This window comes from Portunus trituberculatus, chromosome 24 (genome assembly GCF_017591435.1).
Source record: "Portunus trituberculatus isolate SZX2019 chromosome 24, ASM1759143v1, whole genome shotgun sequence".
In the NCBI taxonomy this organism is placed as follows: domain Eukaryota; kingdom Metazoa; phylum Arthropoda; class Malacostraca; order Decapoda; family Portunidae; genus Portunus; species Portunus trituberculatus.
This window is the reverse complement of record NC_059278.1, coordinates 16,299,489-16,324,488: the sequence shown is the minus strand read 5'-3', so window position 1 is coordinate 16,324,488 and position 25,000 is coordinate 16,299,489. Positions and strand designations below refer to the sequence as shown.

The 25,000-nt window shown below is 42.6% G+C and overlaps 2 protein-coding genes across 5 annotated transcripts in view; both read left to right on the top strand.

Moving 5' to 3' along the window:
- Positions 1-18,439, top strand: part of LOC123508410 (aromatic-L-amino-acid decarboxylase-like) — a 59,404-nt gene extending 40,965 nt beyond the window's left edge. For 2 of the 4 annotated variants that reach the window (XM_045262151.1, XM_045262150.1), the window contains exons 11-16: positions 1,144-1,289; positions 1,585-1,664; positions 6,378-6,528; positions 7,282-7,354; positions 17,087-17,170; positions 17,822-18,439. In XM_045262151.1, the coding sequence (XP_045118086.1) occupies positions 1,144-1,289; positions 1,585-1,664; positions 6,378-6,528; positions 7,282-7,354; positions 17,087-17,170; positions 17,822-18,149 (862 nt within the window). In that variant the 3' untranslated portion in view covers positions 18,150-18,439. Of the gene's footprint in view, positions 1-1,143; positions 1,290-1,584; positions 1,665-3,266; positions 3,381-6,377; positions 6,529-7,281; positions 7,355-10,167; positions 11,542-17,086; positions 17,171-17,821 lie in introns of those variants that run through there. The other 2 variants (XM_045262152.1, XR_006675935.1) reach the window with 2 other exon arrangements.
- A 6,273-nt stretch (positions 18,440-24,712) lies between these two features.
- Positions 24,713-25,000, top strand: part of LOC123508412 — a 57,187-nt gene continuing 56,899 nt past the window's right edge. Inside the window, exon 1 of the mRNA XM_045262153.1 lies at positions 24,713-24,986. Coding sequence (XP_045118088.1) covers positions 24,905-24,986 — 82 coding nt within the window. The 5' untranslated portion in view covers positions 24,713-24,904. The remainder of the gene's footprint in view (positions 24,987-25,000) is intronic.

Genomic DNA, 25,000 nt, shown 5'->3' with positions numbered 1-25,000 from the left:
TCTTGTCTTGTTTACTCTGCTTCTCTTTACACAGCAGGTAATTATCAAGTTTTAGGATTTTTCTGTAATAATATTTAGTCTTTTTGAATAGCAAGCTGTTACTGTCATTATTTTCTTACAGATTTTTTTTTTCATGATCTCATTAACGCTTTACTATTCATGATGTAATAACTCTTAACATGCTAAATATTTTATGAACATCAAATCCCTTTCACCATCAGATCAAACGACAAACGACTCTCATCAAATTAATTTCTTTCCAAGGTTACCCCTCTGTTAGTGCACTTCTTTAAATACCAAAGCTATTTATTTTTCCAAACTTAGTCTCGTGTCCTATTCTCATTTAACATGAAGGCCATTCTTTTAAGATTACCCCCACTCTGTTAGTCCAATTCTCTTTAAACATCAAAGCGATTTTTATCTAGGTTATCCACTGTTAGTCCACCTTTAAACACCAAGGCTCGTCTCTTCATCCCTCATCCCTTCCACATTCCCAAGTCACTCCTTTACTCAACATGAAATTATAATGTTAACTTGTTATAACTTGCAATGAGTTTCCTTCAAGTTTAAGTCAGCGAGGAGAAACGCTGTGTGGTACATGTTCTTTAACCGCTCAAGTTACACACGTCATTAGGAAGGTAACAAGTTGAGTACCAGATAAGTTGCAATTAGGGGAGGAGATGTGTAAGTTTCTCCCCAAGTACATGGACGGGACAGGGGACAGGGAGAGGAGAGGGAGGGGAAGGGGAGGAGGAGGAGGAGGGGAGGGAGGGGAAAGACTCGATAGCATCACCATAACAAGTATCATTTTTTTTATTATCTATCATTCTATTTCCCCATTTCTATCTTTCTTCCCCTTATATATTTTGCGTTTCGTTTTTTCACTGATCTTTTCCATCCATCTCTCTCTCTCTCTCTCTCTCTCTCTCTCTCTCTCTCTCTCTCTCTCTCTCTCTCTCTCTCTCTGTTCTTTTCCCATCGTTGTCTATTTAACATGTAATTTTTATCCACTCTCCCTATTTATCCACCTATCTTTAACGTTGTCCTTCTTTCTCTCTAATATTACTTTCTACTCATCTTTCTCATTCTATATTCCATTTTCTTTATTTTTTCTATATATAATTTATCCCGTGGCTGTTTCAGGTTGCGAGGATCAAACGACATCAACCAGAAGCTGCTGACTTCGATCAACGCCTCGGGAAAGCTGCACATGGTCCCAGCTTCCCTCAACGATAAGTATGTCATCCGTTTCTGCGTGTGCCGCCAGACTGCCACGGATGATGATATTGGTGAGTCTCCCTTGAAAGTCTCCGTTTTCTCTGATACACGTTTTCTGTTTACCTTGTTTCGATTGTCACTGGGATTCTAAAGGGTTACGAAGACTATGAATCGGATTCTCTAGTTTTGTTCCCATTCATGATGCAAAACTCTTGTTAAACTATCACTCCAGTCACGAAAACACCTTTGATAATCCCCAGAGACTTCTAAAATATTAAGAAAGACGCAGAAATACGTTATACATCAATATTTTCTTTGTTTTTCCTTGCTACCAATCGATCTCACGAATGGCCCTCTCCTGCACAGACTACGCCTGGGAAGTCATCAAACAGTTCGCCACAGACGTTCAGGAAACCAACCCGGAGATCATCGAGAACTACAGCCAGGTACAGTCCATCCGCCAAGGTTTCTCTGCGAGGAAAGGCCTGGCTAACCAAAGAGCTTGACCTAGGACTAGTGCCAAAGCTTAAATTGTACCGAACAGCAATACAGATTTAAGCTTAAGCATTGAGACGGCTTTATGCCATCCCAGCGAGTCTCCTCACACCCTGAAGCCATACCAGGACCCTTGACTTGACCACCAAGGTAAACTGGATAAAGGGAAGGCAATGTTTGGAGACGCTGCAGACACGGCTTGGAGTAGAGTTAAAGGCAATGTCAGCTTCCAATTGGTCCTGGATGTCCATTCTGCCACACGCTCCAAGCTCTGTTAGGCCGAGTTGTAATCTCGGGTGTAAATAAGAGGAGACTTGAGCATCGGAGCAAGACGAAGAATGGCATAGGCGAAGTCATGCTACATCCATTCTGTCTAACGCACTAAAACGCTTGCTGCTTTGTCTTGCTCCTGCCGTAAATAAAAGGACGGGGCTTAACATCGGAGAAAGCAAGCAAGCCAGCAAGTGAACGAGGCGAAACCAGCGTGTTTTATCTGGCGGTACTGTTGGACTGAGTGCACGTGGTAACTAAACACAGCACAATACAGCGCAATACATCGTTAAGTTTATCAGCGAGATCTTTGAGACGAGACCCAGGTGAAGGGGGGAACTAACTAATGAATCACGGTGGTAGACTCCTCGCCACTGCAGAGGGGCAGGAGGAGGCGTAAGTGTGAAGAAAGGAGGAGTTGCTAGAAATTAGGGAGATGTGATTAACGCCCGGCGAGGCTGACTAAGGGAGTAAGGACGACTGCCTGAAAGTGTGAGTGAGTGACGCGTCCCTGGAGACTGACGAGGACCAGACGGAGCGCAAGGGATGGTTCAGTCCGGTAGAAGTAGACGGAACGGACTGCTTGCTCCCTTGCCGACAACGTGTTCCAGGAAGCTCGTCCCGGAACTCAGCCTACTGACCTTTAGTTGTATTGATTCAAAGCTTTTTTAAGGCTTTTTTTTAAATTTGTTAACTTGTATTAGTGCAGTGATGGAGACCTGATGGAAACTTTGATGTAATGTTGCTCTTTTAATTCATTTCAATCGGCTGTGATGATACAAAGCTTTTTCAGGCTATTTAGATCTTGTTAACTTTTATCAGTGTACGTAGTGATGGAGATCTGATGGAGACTTGATGTATTGTTGATCTTTTAATTCATTCCAATTGGCTGTGATGTAAATAAACCCGATCGGCATGACCTCCATCAGTGAGCGTGGCTGTGATAATATCATCAGGTGATAGAGAAGAATAATAGTTTGAACAATAAATAGTTCAGAACATTGACTATTAAAGTGAAATATCTATTCACTCATGATTTGTCCTTCGATGAAAAAAAAAAATTCAAGTAAGAAACGTCATTAAGAAATGTAGTGTGAATCTTGCGATGAGTGTGTACAGGATGGATGTGGATGAGTGACGCATAAGTAGGCAGAGGCGGAGGCGCAGGCGGAGGCGGCGGCCCGGGAGGAATGACGCACACTCCCGTCTGCGAGTGTGGATGTGTACTAGTGGTTACTCTGTAAAGTATTGTAGAACTAGCTACATTACAACTCGTCTTCCAGTTCGAAGATTCAAAACATCGCATGGACTTCACTCCGAACCCTGTAAGGCACTGACTAGTGGCATCAGAGGTGGTAATGGTTCACCGTCTTCTGGTTTTTCAGGCGGAAGAAAGGGTAAATATTTTCTAAACCGCGTGATTGGGGTTCTACATCGGGTCACCATTAGCGTGTGTTGCCTGTATTGCCTTTCTTAAACCTCCGTACTCTGCGGTTCCAGCCGTGGTGTCTTGTTATGCCCTTCACTAGTAACTTGTCTGTCGTTACTACTTTGTTCTTTCTTCCTTATCCGGTCTTGTTACCGCTTCCTGCTTGACTCCGCTTGATTCAATAACCGGAGTGCTTTGCTTCAATAACAAGAACGCTTGTCTACATTTAGGGTTCATAATTTTTTTTTAATGTAATCTGTACTGCTTCCATTATGAAAAACCAGGTACAGCGGCACACTCCCACCACTTTCACTCACTATCACCTGAAATACTTGAAAGACGTGTTCTCTTTACAAAGACCTTAATTTCCACAACTACGACAACTACGACTTTAAAAATAGAGAAAACTTAACATTGCAGCGACAGTGTATATACCTACGATTGAGTATCAAAATTGTACTTGTCCTGAACCTATCTTAACTCCCCTATACTTCGGAACTGGAGGAGTCAAAAAGTAAAGAAACGAAGAAATAATAATAAGCTAATAAGCACAGTTTACATACTCTGTATACAGATAAACTTCCCCTGCCCCACCAAAACACACACACACACACACACACACACACACACACACACACACACACACACACACACACACATTGACAGACAGACACATTGACAGACAGACACATTGACAGACACACAGACAGACAGACACACACACACACATTGACAGACAGACACATTGGCACGCACGCACGCACGCACGCACGCACGCACACACACACACACACACACACACACACACACACACACACACACACACACACACACACACACACACACACACACACACACACACACACACACACACACATTGACAGACAGACACATTGACAGACAGACAGACAGACAGACAGACAGACAGACACACACACATTGACAGACAGACACATTGACACGCACGCACGCACGCACGCACACACACACACACACACACACACACACACACACACACACACACACACACACACACACACACACGGACAGACAGACAGACACAGACAGACAGACAGACAGACGCTGACAGACAGACCGTGACGGACGGACGGACAGACAGACGCTGACAGACAGACCGTGACGGACGGACGGACGGACGGACAGACAGACAGACAGACTGTGACGGACGGACAGACTGTAACGGACGGACGGACGGACGGACACAGACAGACAGACAGGGCCACAATTTACACGAGGTTGCTAGAACGACAAAAATCAAACAAGTGCTGATTAAATTCTAAGCTTCATTCAATCTTGTACATGAGGAAAAGTAATTAAACGCCGCAGACGAGAACATAGCGACTCCTCTTCCTCCACCACCACCACCACCACCACTGCTACAAAATGTGATTAATAGGACTGGCTGCTTCGGGCATTGATCTCGCTAATGATGGAGACTAATATCACTTCTCGCCATTCCTCCTCTCTCTCCAGTTCTTATTAGTGGAAAAGAACGCACACTTTTTCGTCCTTCATTCTTTAACCCCTTCAATACTGAGACGCAATATTTACTTTGATTTTTAGGTATGATTAGACGATTTTATTTGCATTAGGAAGGGTCTATGGTGGTCGGAAGATTAATAGCCAGAATTTTCAAGATTTTAATCCCCACATGAGTTTGAAGCCGTATAAAACCACCAAATAGTACGAAGAGAAACTATGAAAACGTGTCATGGTACTGAAGGGGTTAATATTTGTCTTACATCATATAGTTATCAAATATCATCTTGAAGTATATGAAGAAAGGAAAGCTGATGTTTGCTAATTGAATATAATGTAAGGCAGATATTAATCCCTTTACTACCATGACACTTTTTCATTTTTTTCTTAGTATTTGGTGATTTTATACAGCTTCAGAAACTCCTGTGGGGATTAAAATAGTGGAAATTCTGCCTATTAATAAAACCGAGTAATCATGTCCAAAAATCAATGTAAAATCCATCTTGTCTTCCAGCTTTCCTTTCTTCATAAACGTCAATTCCAACTTTTTTTTTTTTTAACTTTACTTTCTTTTTATCTTCATTCGTTCATTTCCTCCTTCCCGACAAATGCATAGGAATCGTGACTGCATTCCTTCACTCACGTACCTAAACGAAGCGAGTTTCATTTATCCTTCCTTTCCTTACTCCTACAAATGAATCAACCCGGTAGCTACAAATGCCCTCTTCTTAACTTCTACTACCCTCTCTTACCTCTGTGCGTCTTACAGTTGACAGTGACACTAGGCAATCGTTACCAACAAATGGATCACCCTGGTAGCTACGAGCCTTATTACTATATATGCTCTGTTCCCCTTAACCTACTCCAACCTCCTCTATGCATGCACTCTTCTTGACTCATTCTACCCTTTCTTACCTCTATGCGTCCTACAGATAGTGACTGCAGTGACTAGACAATCGTTACTCCTTCAAATGAATCAACAAGCAGCTACAAAACCTTTATCACTATGCATCTCCTCTTTCCTTTGACTTACCTATTTTACCCTTCCCTTACCCTCTATGTCTCCTGCAGTTGACGGTTATCCTACAAACTAATCAACACGTTGCTACAAAACCCTTATCACTATGTATGCCTTGACCTACTCCAACCTCCTTCAGACATGCCCTCTTTCCCTTGACCTACTTATTCTACCCTTCCTTTCCTCTATGCCTCCTGCAGCTGAAAATGACTATAGCCGGCGGTTACTCTAGAAATTAATCAAGCCGTAGCTACAAAACCCTTATTTCTATGCATACCCTCGTCCCCTTGACCTGTTCCTTTTAGCCTTTCTTCCCTTTACACCACCTGCAGCTGACGGTGACTCTAGCTAATCGTTACTCTACAAATGGATCACCCCGGTAGCTACGAGCCTTATCACTATGCATACCGTCTTCCCCTTGATCTATTCCAATCTCTGTCCTTGCAGCTGAAGAAACCAGTGGAGGCCGAGGACGAGGTGGTCAAGGCGGAGAAGGTCAGGAAGCAAGACGCCAGCCTGCAATACAAACGCTCCTTCTTCGTCCGCATGGTGTCTGATCCCAAAATCTACAACCCCAAAATTGTTCGCAGCTTGCCATGTAAGTGACGCCAGATACTGTGGTAGTCATAATTGTTCTCGTTTTCTTTATGGAGGGGGAAACTGGCCAAAAGCAACAGAAAGAGTTAAACTTAAGGGCCCACTTAATTTCAAGTCCCCATGCAGGTCAGACAGTTAGCAAAAAATAAGTAAATAAATAAAATAAATAAATAAATGAAAAAAAAGGATAAATGTCTTGGAATAAATGTCATAAATCCTTCCTCTTAAGTGAGTTAATGTCATAGAAAGATGGAAATACAGACAGATACGGTGATAAAGACAACTGGTTTCTTCACTTGATTCGTATTGAGAAAAGCTTTGCTCTCTCACCAAGACTATTTCAAAGGCTACAGAGATGATAAGCCGGCTGTTTAAGAGTGTTTCAGTGATGTAGGAATCTTGTTAATCTGTCCCTAGAAACATAAAAACACCCTTAAAAACTCATATCTTCAGTAGAGCCGATAAAAAATAATGGAAGTGAGTAGTATTTAGTAAGGCAAAACGCATCCAAACCTTAGTCTAGTCTTAAATATTTGAGTGATAACAACTGGCAGAGCTTCTTTACTGTAACTATTTGACAGGGTGGGAGGAAATGGGGAAAAAATGTTTCTTTCCTTTCTTGAATTACTTGAAGGAAAAAACGTAACTAGTTTAATTTTTCATATATGCTAAAATAAATCAAAGTAGACTCTTAATCACTGTCCTCTCTCTCTCTCTCTCTCTCTCTCTCTCTCTCTCTCTCTCTCACCCGCAGCCAACAACCCAAGGCGCCACACAACCTCTGAGTCAATCGAGGAAAGCAACGTCTCCATCAACTCTCCAACGATGTAAGTACCTCGTGACATCACCGCTGACATCACTGCGCCTCCCCAACACCTTGACAGCCACATCTCGCCTACGCATCTGTACATTTGACTATCACTGCTCTTCCATTAGTTACGCTTCTCTACTCGTCATATCCCTTACCTCTTTACTTTCTTCTACTTGTCATTATCTTACTTATTCTCACTATCACTGTCATTTTTCTTTTATATTGATAGTTACACCTGTTTTCTATACACCAGTACACTTCACTATACCACTTACTCTTACCTTCACTATATCAGTTCTTACCTTCTATTTTACTCTTCACTATCTTCACTTCCCTATCTTTTTCACTATCACTCTCCTTCTCATCTACCTTGATAGTTACACCTGTTTTCTATTCACCAGTACACTTCACTATAGCATTTACTTTTACTTTGTCTTCTATTCTTCATTACCCTTACTTACCTATCCATTCTCACGATCACTGCCCTTCTCTTCTACCTTGATAGTTACACGTTATGCTTTCCTATTCACCAGAACACTTGCATCTACTTTTCCACTCTTCACTATTTCTATTAATCTATTCATTTCCACACCTGCACCCTCACCAACCACAAACACCAACTTCAACTTCCTTTACACTTCCTTTGTCATCTATTTGTCCACGTGTTTCCTTGTTTCTTTACGCCAAACCACTCGCCAGTTCATTATAACTAGCTTTAACTAACTCAGATCTGTATTCCTGTCCACTTTTACATATCACTAATTAACAAAGCACTAACATCACCCACACGTAATACACATTGAGATTCTACTATCATTATCCTTATATATTCATTATGATCACTATTTTCTATTTTAGTTTTTAGTTTTCTTCTTCTACGTTGTTCTTGATACAGCTGCTATGTGCTTTCTGTCTGCATGTTTCTGTAATATTTGTGTAGTGTTTGTATTTAGCATGAATCTCATTACATTATTATTACTATTATCATTATTTTGAATTTCTACTGACTGATCTAAGAGTTACTTGTTAATGTTATAAATCTATTGTTTGAATCATAATTTTTTTCTTTATGTCTGCATCAATATATTTTTTTTTCTAATTTCAACTTTTTATATTCGTGGCAATCATATTCCAGTATTTTTTTTTTTTTTTGCTTTTAAATAATTCCCTTTGCATTTGGTTCTCAGGGCATTTTGAGTTACGAGTTCCTTACTTTAATGTCCCCACGAGCTTCAGTCCTAAAGTGATCCAAACACCACAACTCTGCTTTATGTTGTGGCTCCCTTAAAGTGCTCCCAAATCCTTCCTTGCAAGTGACCCATGTACCGCCACAGTCTCCTGGTCATTAAACTGCCCCAGAAGCTTCCCTACATTGCCCCATAAAACTTCTCTAAACTATCCTAGAAACTTTCTTAATTTGCTCCAGAAACTTCCCTAAATTGCTCCAGGAACTTCCCTAAAATGCCCCACAAAAAACTTCTCTAAACTATCCTAGTCCTAGAAACCTCCCAGGAACTTCCCTAAAATGCCCCACAAAATTCTCAAAATTGTTCTAGAAACCTCCCTAAATTGCTGCAGAAACTTCTCTAAATTGTCCCAGAAACTTCACTAATATCCCCAAAAACTCCCCTAAATTGCCCTCCACAAACTTCTCTAAATTACCCTAGAAACCTCCCTAAACTACCCCAGAAAATTCCCTTAAACTGAGGCAACCACCACCACCACCACAACCAATAACCGCTACATTTCCCTATATTGCCCTAACATTCCCTAAAAAAATCCCCTTAAACTACAGTTACAATGCTTTGTTTTCCGAGTGTGCCCAAAAACTTCCCTTAAACTCAGCTAATTACTTCACTAAAGTCACCTTGTCCCTTAAACTGAGCCAAGTAGCACCCTAAGGCAAATATGTCCCTAAAATGACCCTGCAGTACCCATGTCCTAAAACTGATCTAAAAAAAACACCCTTGAAGTACTCCTCCTCCTAAAATTGACTTAAAAAGCGCCTTAAACTAACCTTTTTCTCTTAACCCTGAGCCAAGCAGATAAACAAAATCCCCAAATTCCTTAAACTGACCTAGGGAAAAAAAAAAAAACTCTTGACTAACCCTTTCTCTTAAACTTCAGCCAAACAGCGCTCTTTAAGTACCCCTCTCCCTTAAACTGACCTAAAAAACGCCCTGAATAACCCTTTCCCTTAAACCTAAGGCAAATAACGCTTACTGAACTACCTCTCTCCCTTAACCCCTTCAGTACCATGGCGTTTTTTCCCTATTCATCTGGTTACTATTTGGTGATTTTATACACCTTCAGACACTCATGAAGGGATTAAAATAGTGAAGACTGTGGCCATTAATTTTTTGACCATCATAGTCCTTTCTTAATGTAAATAAAATCGTGTAATCATAACCAAATCTCAAGGTAGAAATGCGTTCCAGTACTAAAGGGGTTAACTGACCTAAAAACGCTCTAAACAACCCTCTTTCTCTTAAACCGGAGCCAACTAGCGCTCTAAAGTACCCCTTATCCTTAAACTGACCTAAATAACGCCCTGATGTACCTTTTCCCTTAAACCTGAACCAAATAAATAAAAATATCCCTTAAACTAACTTAAAGACTCCCTAAACTACCCTTTCCCTTAAACCTGAGCCAAATAGTCTTAAAGTACCCCGATCGTTAAACCTGACCTGAAAACGCCCTAAACTCCCCTCTTTCTCTTACCCCTTGGCCAAATAGCGCCCAAAAATACCCATGTCCCTTAAACCTGAGCCACGTAGCGCTAGTCTTGTATGTTGTGTCCTTATGTTGCACGCCGCCCTTCCCCTGCAGTGACCTTGATGTCCTGGAGGAGCTTTTGCAGCGCAGCGATCTGAAGGAAATGCTGCAGGAGGCGAAAAAGAAGGACAACAAAGCACTCATTAAAAGGACAACCAGTGACATCTCAGCACTAATTGTTGTGCCGCCGTCCCCGTCACACGACCCGGAACACTGAGCCAGGCTGGAGAGGAGTATGTGGATGAGAATAGTGGAGTAGGAAAGTGGTGACGTGACTCAGTCTAAGAAGAAGATAAATTTTGAAAGGTTTAAATTCCGAATGTTTGCTGAATGTCACAAATCAAAGTCGCCACTCCATTGTTAGGTCATGAGTAAGTGGTATTAAGAGTTGAACTGCCTCCTCAGTACCACGGGATTCAGTCTGAGAAGAGAAAGAAGAATAAGGAGTTTTGAAAGGTTTTGATCTGAACTCGTGCTGAATGAGTCACAAATCAAAAGCCGCCACTGCATTATAGGCTAAGTATGGTGGTATTAAAAGTTGAGCTGCCTTGTTAGTACCACAGGATTGAGCCTAAGAAGAAAAAGAAGCGGGGGTTTTGATAGGTTCTGATTCTGAACCGTGTGCTGAATGTCACAAATCAAAGTTGCCACTCCATTTTAGCTCATAAGTAAGTGGATATTAAGAGTTGAATTGCCTCGTCAGTACCACGGAATTAAGCCAAAGAAGAACATGAAGAGGAAGAATAAGAAAGAGTTTTGAAAGGTTTAAATTCTGAATGTATGGTGAACGAATCACAAACCTAAAGTCACCACTGTATTTTAGCTCCTAAGTATGGTGGTATTAAGAGTTGAATTGCCTTGCCAGTACAGTAAACGTTTAGTGAGACTGCAACATTCGGATCGGTCAGTAATAGGCTGATCCGAGGCGAGACTCAATGATCTTAGCGCTATTAATCTCACATGCAGAGCAGCAGCAGGACTCGCCTTGTGTGTGCTGTAAGCTCATCTCTCGTGCATCCCTTCTCGATCTATGCTTTATTCCTTAGTCCACTCTGTAAACTCAATGGTTTTCTGTTACAATGTCCGTAGCATGTCCGTTTTCTTTTTGTTGATGTTCTTTTTTTTTCATATACATACATGTATAAGTTTCATGTATACGTTTTTTAATTACTGTTGTTATTTTTATGTTAAGTTAATTGTGTTAGTATGCAATGATTGTGCTTTTTTTAACTATTGTATGTGACGTGTGTGTGTGTGTGTGTGTGTGTGTGTGTGTGTGTGTGTGTGTGTGTGTGTGTGTGTGTGTGTGTGTGTGTGTGTGTGTGTGTGTGTGTGTGTGTGTGTGTGTGTGTGTGTGTGTGTGTGTGTAATTACACTGTTAACTCATTCACGCATTCAGTAAAAATTTATCTTTTCACTAAACATAGAGTAAAGTATATTATTCAAACCCTTCTAATTCATTCATTTATTTTTAGTAATGAACGATTGAGTTGATGGGCGAGGATGATTTTGTACCAATTATTCATCACTTAACCCCTTCAATACCACGACGCATTTTCCTATTCATCTGGTTACTACTTGGTGATTTGATACAGCTTCAGAAACTCATGTAGGTATTAAAAAAGCGAAGACTGTTGCCATTAATCTTTTGACCTCCATAGACCCTTCCTGATGTCAATAAAGTCGTCTAATCACACCCAAAACTCAAGGTAAAAATGAGTTCCAGTACTGACGGGATTAACACAGGAAGGTCGCCGTGGTACAGTGGAACCATGCGTGCTTTGGGGTCCAAGGGGTCTCCAAGCACATGGGTTCGAATCCTGTCCACGGTCCGAGTGTAGGTTGGGCTTCCTCACTCGGGGCAACGGTTTCCTAGCGGGTGGGCTTTAAGATAGGAGGAACCACAAAAAGTATCCCCTTAAGCCCAGAAATTCCCGTGAAAAGCCCACATGGTATAAAAAAAAATACATAAATAAATAAATAACAGCCGGGTCAATCTTAGGCTCGGAAAGAAAGTAACGGGAAAAAAATGATAAGAAAAAGTATCACGGAAAAAGTATCAAATAAAGCGTCAGGAAAGAAGTATCAGGGAAAAAGTATTAAGAAAACTGTCAGGAATATGTATCAAGAAAAGTGTTAGGAAAAAAGTATCAGGGAAAGAAATGTCAGAAGTGTTTGCATGAGTGGCTTCCTCTTATTTAGAAGAACAAATAGAGGTAGTCAGATCTATACCCCCCCCCCATCCTTGTCTAATGAATCCCTAAATACCTTTCCTGAATGACCAACACATATTTGAGTTACACGAATGGTTTTATATTTCTAAGACAAGGGCGTAGTAGACACGGGAGACCAAATTAATCCTATCACTGGTCTTATTAATCTTAACCCCTTCAGTACCATGTCGCGCTTCCATATTCATTCTCTTTTACTATTTGGTGGTTTTACAAAGTTTCAGAAACGTATGTGGGGATTAAAATTGTGAAGATTCTGGTCATTAATCTTCTCACCTTCATAGACCCTTGCTAATGTCAATAAAATGGTCTGATCGTACACAGATCCCAAAGTAAAACTGTCCCAGTATTGAAGGGGTTAAATTTTATCCTTTTTTTTTTAATGACCAACAGCATCCATTTGAGTTACATGGGTAGTCTTTTTTTCTTCGTTTTTAAGACAAGGACACAGCAGACACAGGAGACCAAATCCATTTTATATTTCATCTACTCAACCCACAAGTCGTATCTCTTTTCTTAATTACCAACAACACTCATTAAAGTTACATGTGCGGTTCTTCATTTATAAGACAAGGAAACGGGAGGAAAAAACAATCCTTTCTTTCGTCTAGTTCATTCCAAGCTGCTAGTAATATTCACTCAACTGGCAGGGAGGGCTCTGTCACTAAAAACACAGTAAAAACACTAAAAACCTGTACAAGTTCAATTAGAGAGCTAAGTAAGTAATAGAGATGTGGCGCAGATGTTTCAGAATACGGCCGTAAGTATCAAATCAACACAATGACATCAAGTAACAACTGATTGCCAGACCTGTCCACCCACACGAACACCAACACACCAGTACTAACTCCGCAGGCTCCACTTGATTTCTAGGACGCACAGATCACGTGTCGCGTCGGTAAGATATGTATGCATGGTTTGACGTGATGCTGACATGATGATCACGACGCTCAGCTCTCCCACCACGTCTGTTTTCAAAGGCCACGGAGATGATAAGCCGGGTTCTCGAGTGTTTCTCCTTTTAACAATGTGGAAATCTTGTTAATGTCACTAAAAACGTTGAATAAACGCCCTTAAAAACACGTGTAGCTTTGAGTAAATTTGAAAGCAGTGACGGTGATATATAGATTAATTTCTAGATCATACATAATACATGGCAAACGATCTCTCGCGTGCAGGGTTGCCAACTGCTGCCACCGTGATCACCCAACGTGTCAAAAAATATCGTCCATTGTGTCAATAAAACTGTTATTCTCAAGCCCTTCATTGTTTCAAGGTGGTCTTTCGCTAACACTGAGGTTACTGTAGACTGGTATGGATGGAAGGAAGTGACGGAAAAAAAATAATAAAAAAAAAAAAAAATAACTCATTTCGTCTTTGCTAAGCTCTATAGAAGTACATTTTTTAGACGCTGCTGTATATAAGAAATAAGTCTTTAACCCTTCAGTGCCACGACGCGTTCCCATATACATTCTACTTACTTTTGGTGATTTTACAGCTTCAGAAACTTATGTGGGGATTACAAAAGTGCAGACTATGGCCATTAATCTTCTGACCTCCATACACCCTTGCTAATGTCAATAAATGGTCTAATGGTAAATAAATCTCAAGGTAAAAATGTGTTCCAGTACTGATATACCGTTTTACCTTGAGATTTGTGTACCGTTAGATCATTTTATTCATAGAAGGAAGGGTCTATGGAGGTCAGAAAATTAATGGCCAGTCTTCACAATTTTATTCCCCCACATGAGTTTCTGAAGCTGTATAAAAATCACCAATTAATAAGCAGAATGAATATGGAAACGCGTCATGGTACTGAAGGGATTAAAAGAACATAATAACGGTAAAGACTGACTAGTAGAGAAATGGTTGAAAAATGTTTGAGCGAGTTAAAGCACAACCATTCAAGATAGGAAGGAAGAGGTGACCTTGACCTTAAAGTAAACACTGTCAACACGCTCCATAACACTCACCACTCCTCGCCGCTACGTCTTTCTGAAATAGAGAAGAGCAGCGTGTTTAGTGTTCAGCACAGCGAAAAGAACACTTGTACATTCCTGTGGAGCTGAGGGAAGAGCTGATGATGTTCCTTATCAATGTTGTATCTGTGAAAATGAGAACATGTACACTTGGGACTTTACTGTCGAAATAAATCACTACCAGTAAAGGCCCTATTAAGTAATCAAGCATTCTCTCTCTCTCTCTCTCTCTCTCTCTCTCTCTCTCTCTCTCTCTCTCTCTCTCTCTCTCTCTCTCCCTAAATCAATCACTACTATTATATCAAGTGGGATCGGGCAGACGTTCACCCGCATGTTCTAATCCCACCACGTACCGCCTTGATACTTTGCAATTTGTCGAGTGGTTTAAAGTTACCTCCATGTCACCACGATACTCAGGTTCTAAGTGGTTACGCCAAAGATGCACTTGGGTGGTGATATGGTCCTTAACACCACTGTACCACTGTAAATAAAACTGCCTACGCCACAAATGGGTGGAAGCTGAACAGCGCTTCCCATACACACTCTTCAAGTATACTTACAGGCGCTATAGGCCTTACCGTGAAAAAATAATAATAAAAAATAAGCAAGCATTTCTCTCTCTCTCTCTCTCTCTCTCTCTCTCTCTCTCTCTCTCTCTCTCTCACACACACACACACACACACACACACACACACACACACACACACACACACACACACACACACACAATCTTAATTAAGCACGTACACAGGAACAGTCCGTCATCCACACACCACCAGACAAACCAAACAGCAACACTATGGACTAATGATAACACCCCACGAGGCCAAATAAGAACTTCACATTTGATATGAATATCTATACGTACTTTATCACAGGAATACACGGAAAAAGAAAAAAAAAACATTACTTCCGCGCTTTACCTTCAATGTCACTGTGTTTTAAGGACCAACACAGCTTCCATTTCCCTCCTGCTACTGAAAAAACACGCCACTGATTGTGTTTAAGAGAGTTAAGACATCTCAGTAAGCACAAAGGTATGGTAAAATAATGTTTAGTCTGTGTATAATGTGTATGATTTCCGAATGTAATATCCTTTTAATCTTGTAATCATTATAATTCTCAACTTTTTAAACATCCTTTCTTCCCTTCTTTCAATCACTCATATTTATTACACACTATCTATTAATCTTCATATTCTGACTCATCTTTATGCTTGTTTCGTCTCCTAAACCCCTTATCTCTTGTTATTTCTTCTAGTACAACTCTCCTGTCTCTTGCTTCACTACTCTTAGACTCCCATTTCTTGCTTCACTTCAGTTAGACTCCTATTTCTTCTAGTACACCTCTCCTGTCTTCTGCTTCACTACTGTTTTTATTTTATTTTTTTCTGTTTAATATCTTCTGTTATTTCTGCACGCTTGTTTCCTCTATTAAGTCTTTTCTCTCTTTGTTATACGGAGTTAATATTCCTTTACACGTCTTTCTTTTCTTACTCTCTCGTTTCTTTTATTGCATTTCTTCTATTACATATTTTTTTTTTTTACCTATACTATCAAGTCCCCCTATTCTCCTTCCTCTTAAATTGAACCTTTTTTTATCCCTTTTTTTTCCATCAAAGATCTTATTCATCGAACTTTTCTTGGTTTTTACTCCAGTACTGTTCTCTCTCATCTTACAAATAATTTCTGCGCTCTACCACTTCCTCTCTCTCTCTCTCTCTCTCTCTCTCTCTCTCTCTCTCTCTCTCTCTCTCTCTCTCTCTCTTCCACAGTTCTTCTTGGTCTTAATCGTTTCCTTTACTGATATGGTTCTCTTTCCCATCTCCCTCTTCCCTTAGCCATTCTTAATTGGTTCTACTGCCTCTTACTATCATTTTCTTCCTCTTCTTCCATACAAATTCTGTTCAATGTTTGCCTCCTTCCTTCTTACTCTTTTTCTCTTCTTCTTCTTCTCCCTTCACAAGTCTATCTTCTTTGTCTTTCTTTTATTATCATTCTTTTCTCTCCCTTCGCAACTCCTATTCATTTTCTGCTTCCTTGTTCCTCTTACTTACTTTAACTTTCTTCCTCTTCTCCCTTCAGTTACTTTTTTCACCTCCTTGTTCACCTTCTTGTTTCCTCTTCTATTTTCTTTCTCCTCTCCCTCCGAATGTTCTTCAATATTTGTCTCTCCTCGTTCTCTTCCTTCTGTTCCGTTCCTCTTCTCTTTTTCCATAATTATTTTTCTTGTCCCGGTCTTGCTTCCTCTTCCATTTTCTTTTCTTCTCTTCCTCCGTAATAAATTATTTTTGCCTCCTCGTTCTCTTCTTACCTCATCCAACTCTCTTGTCCTCCTCTCCCTCCATTATTACTTGTTTTGCCTAATAGTTCCGTTCTTGGTTCCTCTTCCATTATCTTTCTCCTTTCTCTCCATGTCCTCATCAATATTCATCTCGTTTCCTTCCTTTTTTTTTTCCCCGTCTCTTTTTCCTCCTCTCTCTCCATAATCATTTCGTTTTGCCTTCTTGTTATCTCTTCCATTTTCTTTGTCCTCTCCTTCATGTCCTCTTCAATATTCATCTCCTCGTTCCCTTCCTTTTTTTTTCCGTCTAACTCTCTTTTTCTTCTCTCCCTCTGCAATTACTTTTTTTTTTTGGCCTCCCTGTTCCCTTCTTGTTACCTATTCCATTTTCTTTGTCTTCTCCTTCCAAGTCCTCTTCAATATTTGTCTCCTCGTTCCCTTCCTTTTGTTGCGTCTAACTCCCGCCTGTTTGTTTTGCAGTTCCTCCTGGATCTCCTGGCCCCTCGCCTTCCTACTGCAGGGCGTCTTTGATGACCTTGTGGATGACCCCGCCCTCCCCGTAAGGTCAGTCCCCTCCTGACCTCCCTTTCCCACACTCCCTGCCAGCGCCCCACTTCTTGTTTTCCCTCTGCTTGTATTTACCGATTTGTGTCTGTAGGAGTGACTCAAGTTCATAAAGTCTTGTTTTTAGTGGTGTGATTTTTTTTCTGAGTTTATGATTGCAATAACAGTGTGTGTGTGTGTGTGTGTGTGTGTGTGTGTGTGTGTGTGTGTGTGTGTGTGTGTGTGTGTGTGTGTGTGTGTGTGTGTGTGTGTGTGTGTGTGTGTGTGTGTGTCCCTCATGCCCCAGCTGCCTGAGGGAGGTCATCTTAAGACTATCTTCCTCAAATGTTCCTTTTTAAAATCCTGAAGCCTGAGGATACACGTGTAGATGGGTGGACAAAATAAAGCGAATCCCTCCAATCCTTCCATCCTTTATGTGACTTTCTCTCCTTTCCTCTTCTCTGTCCCTTAGCTTTAGTTTGCTTGACCTTCGCTGTGTGTGTGTGTGTGTGTGTGTGTGTGTGTGTGTGTGTGTGTGTGTGTGTGTGTGTGTGTGTGTGTGTGTGTGTGTGTGTGTGTGTGTGTGTGTGTGTGTGTGTGTGTGTGTGTGTGTACCGACTACTAAGCACCGTCCTCTAACCGCCCTCTAAAGAGCCACCTTATTTCCCTCAGGTTTCGCAACTGGAACACAACGCTGCGTCTGAAGGGCACCTCACCATCGCGCATCGTGGAGAAGATTGTGGAGCGCCGGTCCCCACAGCCGTCCCCGAGCACCTCTCCCCTTCCCCCTGAGGCCCAGTCACACCAGGGGCCTTGCTGTCTCGCCCACACCAGCACTAGCTCCCACCACCGCTCCCCGTCCCGCTCCCAGCAAATCCAGCCGCACCGGTGCTTGGGGCAGAACTCCTCCCACTGTGTTTGTTGCTGCGAGTCCATAACAGCACCTTCCTCCAACAGCAGCAGCCGAAGCACCTCCCCGAAGGCTAATGGCAAGTGCTAAGGTGACTCCCGACTGAACCTACTGACGAGGCTACTGACGAGGCTGAGGCGAGGCTCCTGATGGTGCTTCGTCAGGAGGTGGAAGATGAGAAAGTGGAGGTCAAAAGTTCAAGTTCCTGAGCCTTTTTAGTAGGTGGAGGTGATGGAGGAGGAGATGGAGGAGAGAGAGGTGATGGGTGTTCTTGAGGGAAGGAGAGGTGGGGGGGGAGAATGCGGGATGGAGCTGACAAGTATTCACGTAAAAAAAAGAAAAAAGAAGAAAAAAAATGACAACGAGAAAAGCAACGACTATTAAGGAGAAAGTAAAGCAGGAAGAAGAAGAAGAAGAAGAAGAAGAAGAAGAAGAAGAAGAAGAAGAAGAAGAAGAAGAAGAAGAAGAAGAAAACCAACAAACACAAACATGAAATAACACCCACCACAAAACTAGACACCAAAACACAAAAAAAACGAGACACCAAAGAAAACGGAACTGAGCCCAATATTAAAAGGGACACTTCGCTAAATCTTCCACATGAGGGCGGGTGACAATAGAGCAGACCACGACCGCCTCACCCAGTCTTCAGCGCCTCATTGCCTCGTGCGCTATTCCACTCAAGGGCGCAGTGCAGTGGTGATAATGGTGACGATGGTGACGCACGGTGAATGGAAGTAGACATCACCACCACCACCACCACGACCACCATCACTATCACTATCACCATTATCACTGCTGGCACTGTACTATATAAGCTTTGCCACTGTTATGCTTCCGTGATCGTACTACAGTGAATGAGTGTGTGAGTGTAATTAAGGGGAATGTAAACACTTAAGCTTAACCCACAGTATTATACAGTCAAGCCAGCCAAGCTAAGCCATGCCAAGCTAAAACCCAAAGGCCTAACCAATGCTCTCACTGTGTCTACCTGTTGTTCGCATGCCAAAGAGGCCTATGTGAAGATCACTAAGCCTATTATCAACGTACACATACACAGCCTATTACAGCTGTGTGTGTGTGTGTGTGTGTGTGTGTGTGTGTGTGTGTGTGTGTGTGTGTGTGTGTGTGTGTGTGTGTGTGTGTGTGTGTGTGTGTGTGTGTGTGTGTGTGTGTGTGTGTGTGTGTAATAATATACGGTTTATTCGGATGACAGTACTGAAATTATACAAAGGGGGGCGGGGATGTGAGTGAGGCTCCAGGTAGTCTAATGGTTTATGGCTCGCACCACGGTGGGGATCGCACTGTGGTGGTATCGGTCCGTGCGTGGAGCTCCTCAAGGGAATGATCTTGTGGTGTCTTGTGGCACGGAAAGGGCGAGTTGCGTCAGGGGAGAGCAGGTGGCGTAGACTTGAGTGACGCAGCAGCCCCTTCCTCAGGTGTGTGTGTGTGTGTGTGTGTGTGTGTGTGTGTGTGTGTGTGTGTGTGTGTGTGTGTGTGTGTGTGTGTGTGTGTGTGTGTGTGTGTGTGTGTGTGTGTGTGTGTGTGTGTGTGTGTGTGTGTGTGTGTTTCAGTTTATGTTCGTAAGTGTTTAGAGAGAGAGAGAGAGAGAGAGAGAGAGAGAGAGAGAGAGAGAGAGAGAGAGAGAGAGAGAGACTCATTATTTCCAGCTTCACTAATAAGATAATGTTCTCTTCCTCTCTGTCTCTCTCTCTGTCTCTCTCTCTCTCTCTCTCTCTCTCTCTCTCTCTCTCTCTCTCTCTCTCTCTCTCTCTCTCTCTCTCTCCAGTGTAAATAAACAAACAGATGGTGATGACAGACTTCCTGATGATGTCAATGTTGCGTCCCTTATATCATACCCTTACAAACACACACACAAACACACACACACACACACACACACACACACACACACACACACACACACACACACACACACACACACACACACACACACACACACACACACACACACACACACACACACACACACATACATACGTGTAAGTAAATGCATAAAAACATTGTTGCCAAGTGTCGCCAAATAAATATAAGTGCAATGTTTGATGTATTTTTATTTTCCTTTTTTAAATTGGTGCTCTCTCTCTCTCTCTCTCTCTCTCTCTCTCTCTCTCTCTCTCTCTCTCTCTCTCTCTCTCTCTCTCTCTCTCTCTCTCTCTCTCTCTCATAAGCATAACTCTTCTCTTTATTCTTATTCTTCTTTTCATTCCTTCTCTGTCTCCTTCTCCTTTCTTATTTTTCCTCGACTTATGTTTATTGCCTTCAGATTTCTCTTTCTTTTTTTCCTTCTTCATCTAAATATCTTGCTCAAATTTTCCTACTTTATTGTTCTCATCTTTTTCCTACTTCTTAACTGAACATACTCTTTATCCTATGTTCCTCTCTACTCTTCTCTTCCTCTTCCTCTTTCTTTATCTACTTTTTCTTTCTTTCATCCGTATCTCATCATTCCTCTCTCCTTTTTTTTTCTCCTTTCTTCCTTCTATTTTCTTCCTTTCTCTTCCTTTCCTGCAAATAACACTTCTCTCTTCTTCCTTCTTCTATTTCTCTCTTTTCCTCTACCTTCTTTTACCTTCTTTTTCACCCTCATCTTTACATTCCTCTATTTCTTTATCGTCATTTCTGTAAACACCCCCCTCCCTTTACTCCTGCTGTCCCTAATCCCCTTCCCACTCCTCCGCCGCCTCCTTCATATCATTACGTCATGCAACCTTCCCTCCTTCCCCCCCATTCCCTTGTCTCGTCTTCCTCCCCCGCATTTAGGATACCTCGTGAAGCAGTAAAAGTCCTTGGGGAAACTTGGGGAATTACTGTTCTTTAAAAGTCTACACACACACACACACACACACACACACACACACACACACACACACACACACACACACACACACAAGCAGCATATCATACAAATTTAGTCAGCCTTAGACGCTCCTTTCTTGACGAGTTAATACATCATTGGTGAATACAAAGCAGGCAATATGAGCAGAAGGGAATACAGGCAGAGATAAATGCTTATGTCCTTGCTGGGTTGCTTCCTCACACTACAGTGGTTACCTGCGTCAAACAAGGGGCAATACAGTGGCATGCCTCCGCCCAACATTCACCCAACGCTACTGCTGGAGGAAGTGAAGGAAGGTAATGTGTCACAGCGAGACAGAAGGGGAAGCAATTATGGCGGGAAGAATCGTAGACTGCAACTCGATTCCTATTTTGTTTTCTGATACCGAAAACACAAAAACACAAGAAAGAGGAACACAAAGGAATACAAAGAAGGAAAGTCAAACACCAACAGAACTTTAGATCCTTGAAACGCTGCTTGGTAACTATTTCTAACTATCTAGAGGGAAGAGAGAAAGAGACACAGACAGCAAAGCAGAAGACTTCTCCCCATCCACCACTACGAGGAGGAAAACAAAGAAACACAAAGAAAGAACAAACAGCAGCAGACCTACTGGCTTTTACTTAGCTGTGTGCGGATTACTCTATTTGAACTAACGTAAAAAAAAAAAAAAAAAAAGGACAGCAAAGACGAAGGCTCCTCCCCACCCACCACTCCCTCCAGACCAGGATGGCAAAGAAATAAAGGAAAAAAAAACAACCAATATGGAAAAATTGAATGTAGTGGTGTGATGGAGGAGGAGGAGGAGGAGGAGGAGGAGGAGGAGGAGGAGGAGGAGGAGGAGGAGGAGAGAGAAAGAGAAAGAGCAGGAAAAGGAGAAGGAGAGGAGAGGAGAAGAAGAGAGAAGAAGAAGAAGAAGAAGAAGAAGAAGAAGAAGAAGAAGAAGAAGAAGAAGAAGAAGAAGAAGAAGAAGAAGAAGAAGAAGAAGAAGAAGAAGAAGAAGAAGAAGAAGAAGAAGAAGAAGAAGAAGAAGAAGAAGAAGAAGAAGAAGAAGAAGAAGAAGAAGAAGAAGAAGAAGAAGAAGAAGAAGAAGAAGAAGAAGAAGAAGAAGAAGAAGAAGAAGAAGAAGAAGAAGAAGAAGAAGAAGAAGAAGAAGAAGAAGAAGAAGAAGAAGAAGAAGAAGAAGAAGAAGAAGAAGAAGAAGAAGAAGAAGAAGAAGAAGAAGAAGAAGAAGAAGAAGAAGAAGAAGAAGAAGAAGAAGAAGAAGAAGAAGAAGAAGAAGAAGAAGAAGAAGAAGAAGAGAGAGGTGGTGGTGGTGGTGGCGATCGTAGTAGAATATAAAAATCATGACGAGAGAGAGAGAGAGAGAGAGAGAGAGAGAGAGAGAGAGAGAGAGAGAGAGAGAGAGAGAGAGAGAGAGAGAGAGAGAGAGAGAGAGAGAGAGAGAGAGAGAGAGAGAGAGAGAGAGAGAGAGAGAGAGAGAGAGAGAGAGAACTAATAAACACGGAATTATAATGAGGCAGCATATTGACAAAGGGAGGAATGGAAGGACAGGGAAGGAGAGGAGGAGAGAAGGAGGGAGAGGAGGGAAGGTAGGAGAAGAAGAAAGAGAGGAAGAAAAGCAGGGAAGGAAAGGAAGGGAAGAAGGAGAGGAAAGGAGAGGAAAAGGAGGGAAGGAAGGAAGGAAAAGGAGATTAAAAGGAAGGAAAAGAGAAGGAGAGGAGGGAAGGAGTTAGGGAAAGATGACGATATTACCTTCGTCAATAAACTACCAAGGTCAAGGTCAAGCAAGTTCACGTAGACACACACACACACACACACACACACACACACACACACACACACACACACACACACACACACACACACACACACACAGTGGTTAGAGCGCTGGCTTCACAAGCCAGATGACCGGGATTCGATTCCCCGGCCGGGTGGAGATATTTGGGTGTGTCTCCTTTCACGTGTAGCCCCTGTTCACCTAGCAGTGAGTAGGTACGGGATGTAAATCGAGGAGTTGTGACCTTGTTGTCCCGGTGTGTGGTGTGTGCCTGGTCTCAGGCCTATCCGAAGCTCGGAAATAATGAGCTCTGAGCTCGTTCCGTAGGGTAACGTCTGGCTGTCTCGTCAGAGACTGCAGCAGCTCAAACAGTGAATCACAGTGAATCACTCACACACACACACACACACACACACACACACACACACACACACACACACACACACACACACCAAAAAAAAAAAAAAAAAAAAAAAAATCAAATTTTATCTCATTTTCATTTCATATTTTCTAAAATTTTCCAAGTGTTTTCAATTTGAGAAAAGGGAACAGAGATAGCATTACCGTGTGTGTAATTCACCACCGTCTCCTGCTGGTCACCCAGCCAGTCTTTTCCCATTACGGAGCGAGCTCAGAGCTCATAGACCGATCTTCGGGTAGGACTGAGACCACAACACACTCCACACACCGGGAAAGCGAGGCCACAACCCCTCGAGTTACATCTCGTACCTATTTACTGCTAGGTGAACACCCCACACATTAAGAGGCTTGCCCATTTGCCTCGCCGCTTCCCGGGACTCGAACCCCGGCCCTCTCGATTGTGAGTCGAGCGTGCTAACCACTACACTACGTGGTGTGTGTGTGTGTGTGTGTGTGTGTGTGTGTGTGTGTGTGTGTGTGTGTGTGTGTGTGTGTGTGTGTGTGTGTGTGTGTGTGTGTGTATGGGAGGAGGAACGTGAGAGTATGTGGAGGAGGAAGAGTAACTGAAGTGGAGGAGAATTATGTGTGGGAGTGTGTGTGTAGTGGTGTGATGGAGGAGGAGGAGGAGGAGGAGGAGGAGGAGGAGGAGGAGGAGGAGGAGGAGGAGGAGGAGGAGGAGGAGGAGGAGGAGGAGGAGGAGGAGGAGGAGGAGGAGGAGGACCATGATCCTAGACATTACAAAGAGTGAGGAATGTAAAACTTTACGAATCATTACAATCTTTCATGTTTACTTCAATTGATGCTTTCTCACTCCATCCTCCTCTCCCTCCCTCCTCTTCCTTCTTGCCTCCCTCACCACCGGAATCCTCCTCCAAATTATTTATCCCCTAATGATTCCCATCCACAGTAAATCTCCACTTTTCCCTCTGTTCTCCTCTCCCTTCTTTTCTCCTTTTTTTTCCCCTCTCATCTCCTTTCTACCAGTACGGCTTCCTTCTTCCCGTCTATGGCGTTCCTTTTTCCTCCCTTTTTCAACGACAGCCTCTTCTTCTCTCCTTTCATCTAAGCCTCCTCTTCTTCTCTCCCTTATTTAGCGGAAAGGCACGTCTTCTCTCTCTCCTACAACAGCCTCCTCCCTTCTTCTCTCCTCCAGCAACCTCCTCCCTATTTTCATCCCTCAACAGAAAGGTATACCCATCCTCTTCAACACTCGCCCGCTACCCTTCTTATTCTTCACTTCATTCCTAGCACAGCATCACAAGTACTGCTTCCATCATTCCCTCCCACGTTTTCTCCCCCAAGGCACGTATCCCGTCCTGATCATCACGTCCACATGAAAAAGAGCCAATCTAGAGCAGAACACGCGCCAAAAAGACTCCAATGAAGCTCTAAACGTAACCCTAACACAGGAGCCCTTCAGCATCCACAGGCCCTCCCTCGGCATCAGTGTATATAAGCGTCTCGCACATTAACCCTTCCAAAATGCACGTCACACACACGCACACACACATACAGACTCCTCCGTTGTGTGGGATGAGCGGCCCTGGGGGAGAGAAGGTGTCAGTGCGCATGCGTGGCCAGTTCAGTGTGGGCGAGTGATAGGTGAGGGACTGAGAGAGGGTTGTGCACTCAGTCTCCGTTAGTGCGTGTCTGGGAGAAGGTGTGTGTGTGTGTGTGGTGTGTCTGTTGCTGCCGAGCCCTGTGTGAGTCTGTGCCAAGCTGGAGTGGGAGTCAGGGCACCACACACAGTGATAGAAAGACAGGAAGAGGAAGAGCTGGTGCAGGATGGCCGACTTCAAAGGCACCACGACGCTGCTCCTCCTGCTGGCGGCAACGACGGTGGTGGCAAAATTCAGGAATAGCAATCGTGAGTGACAGTCA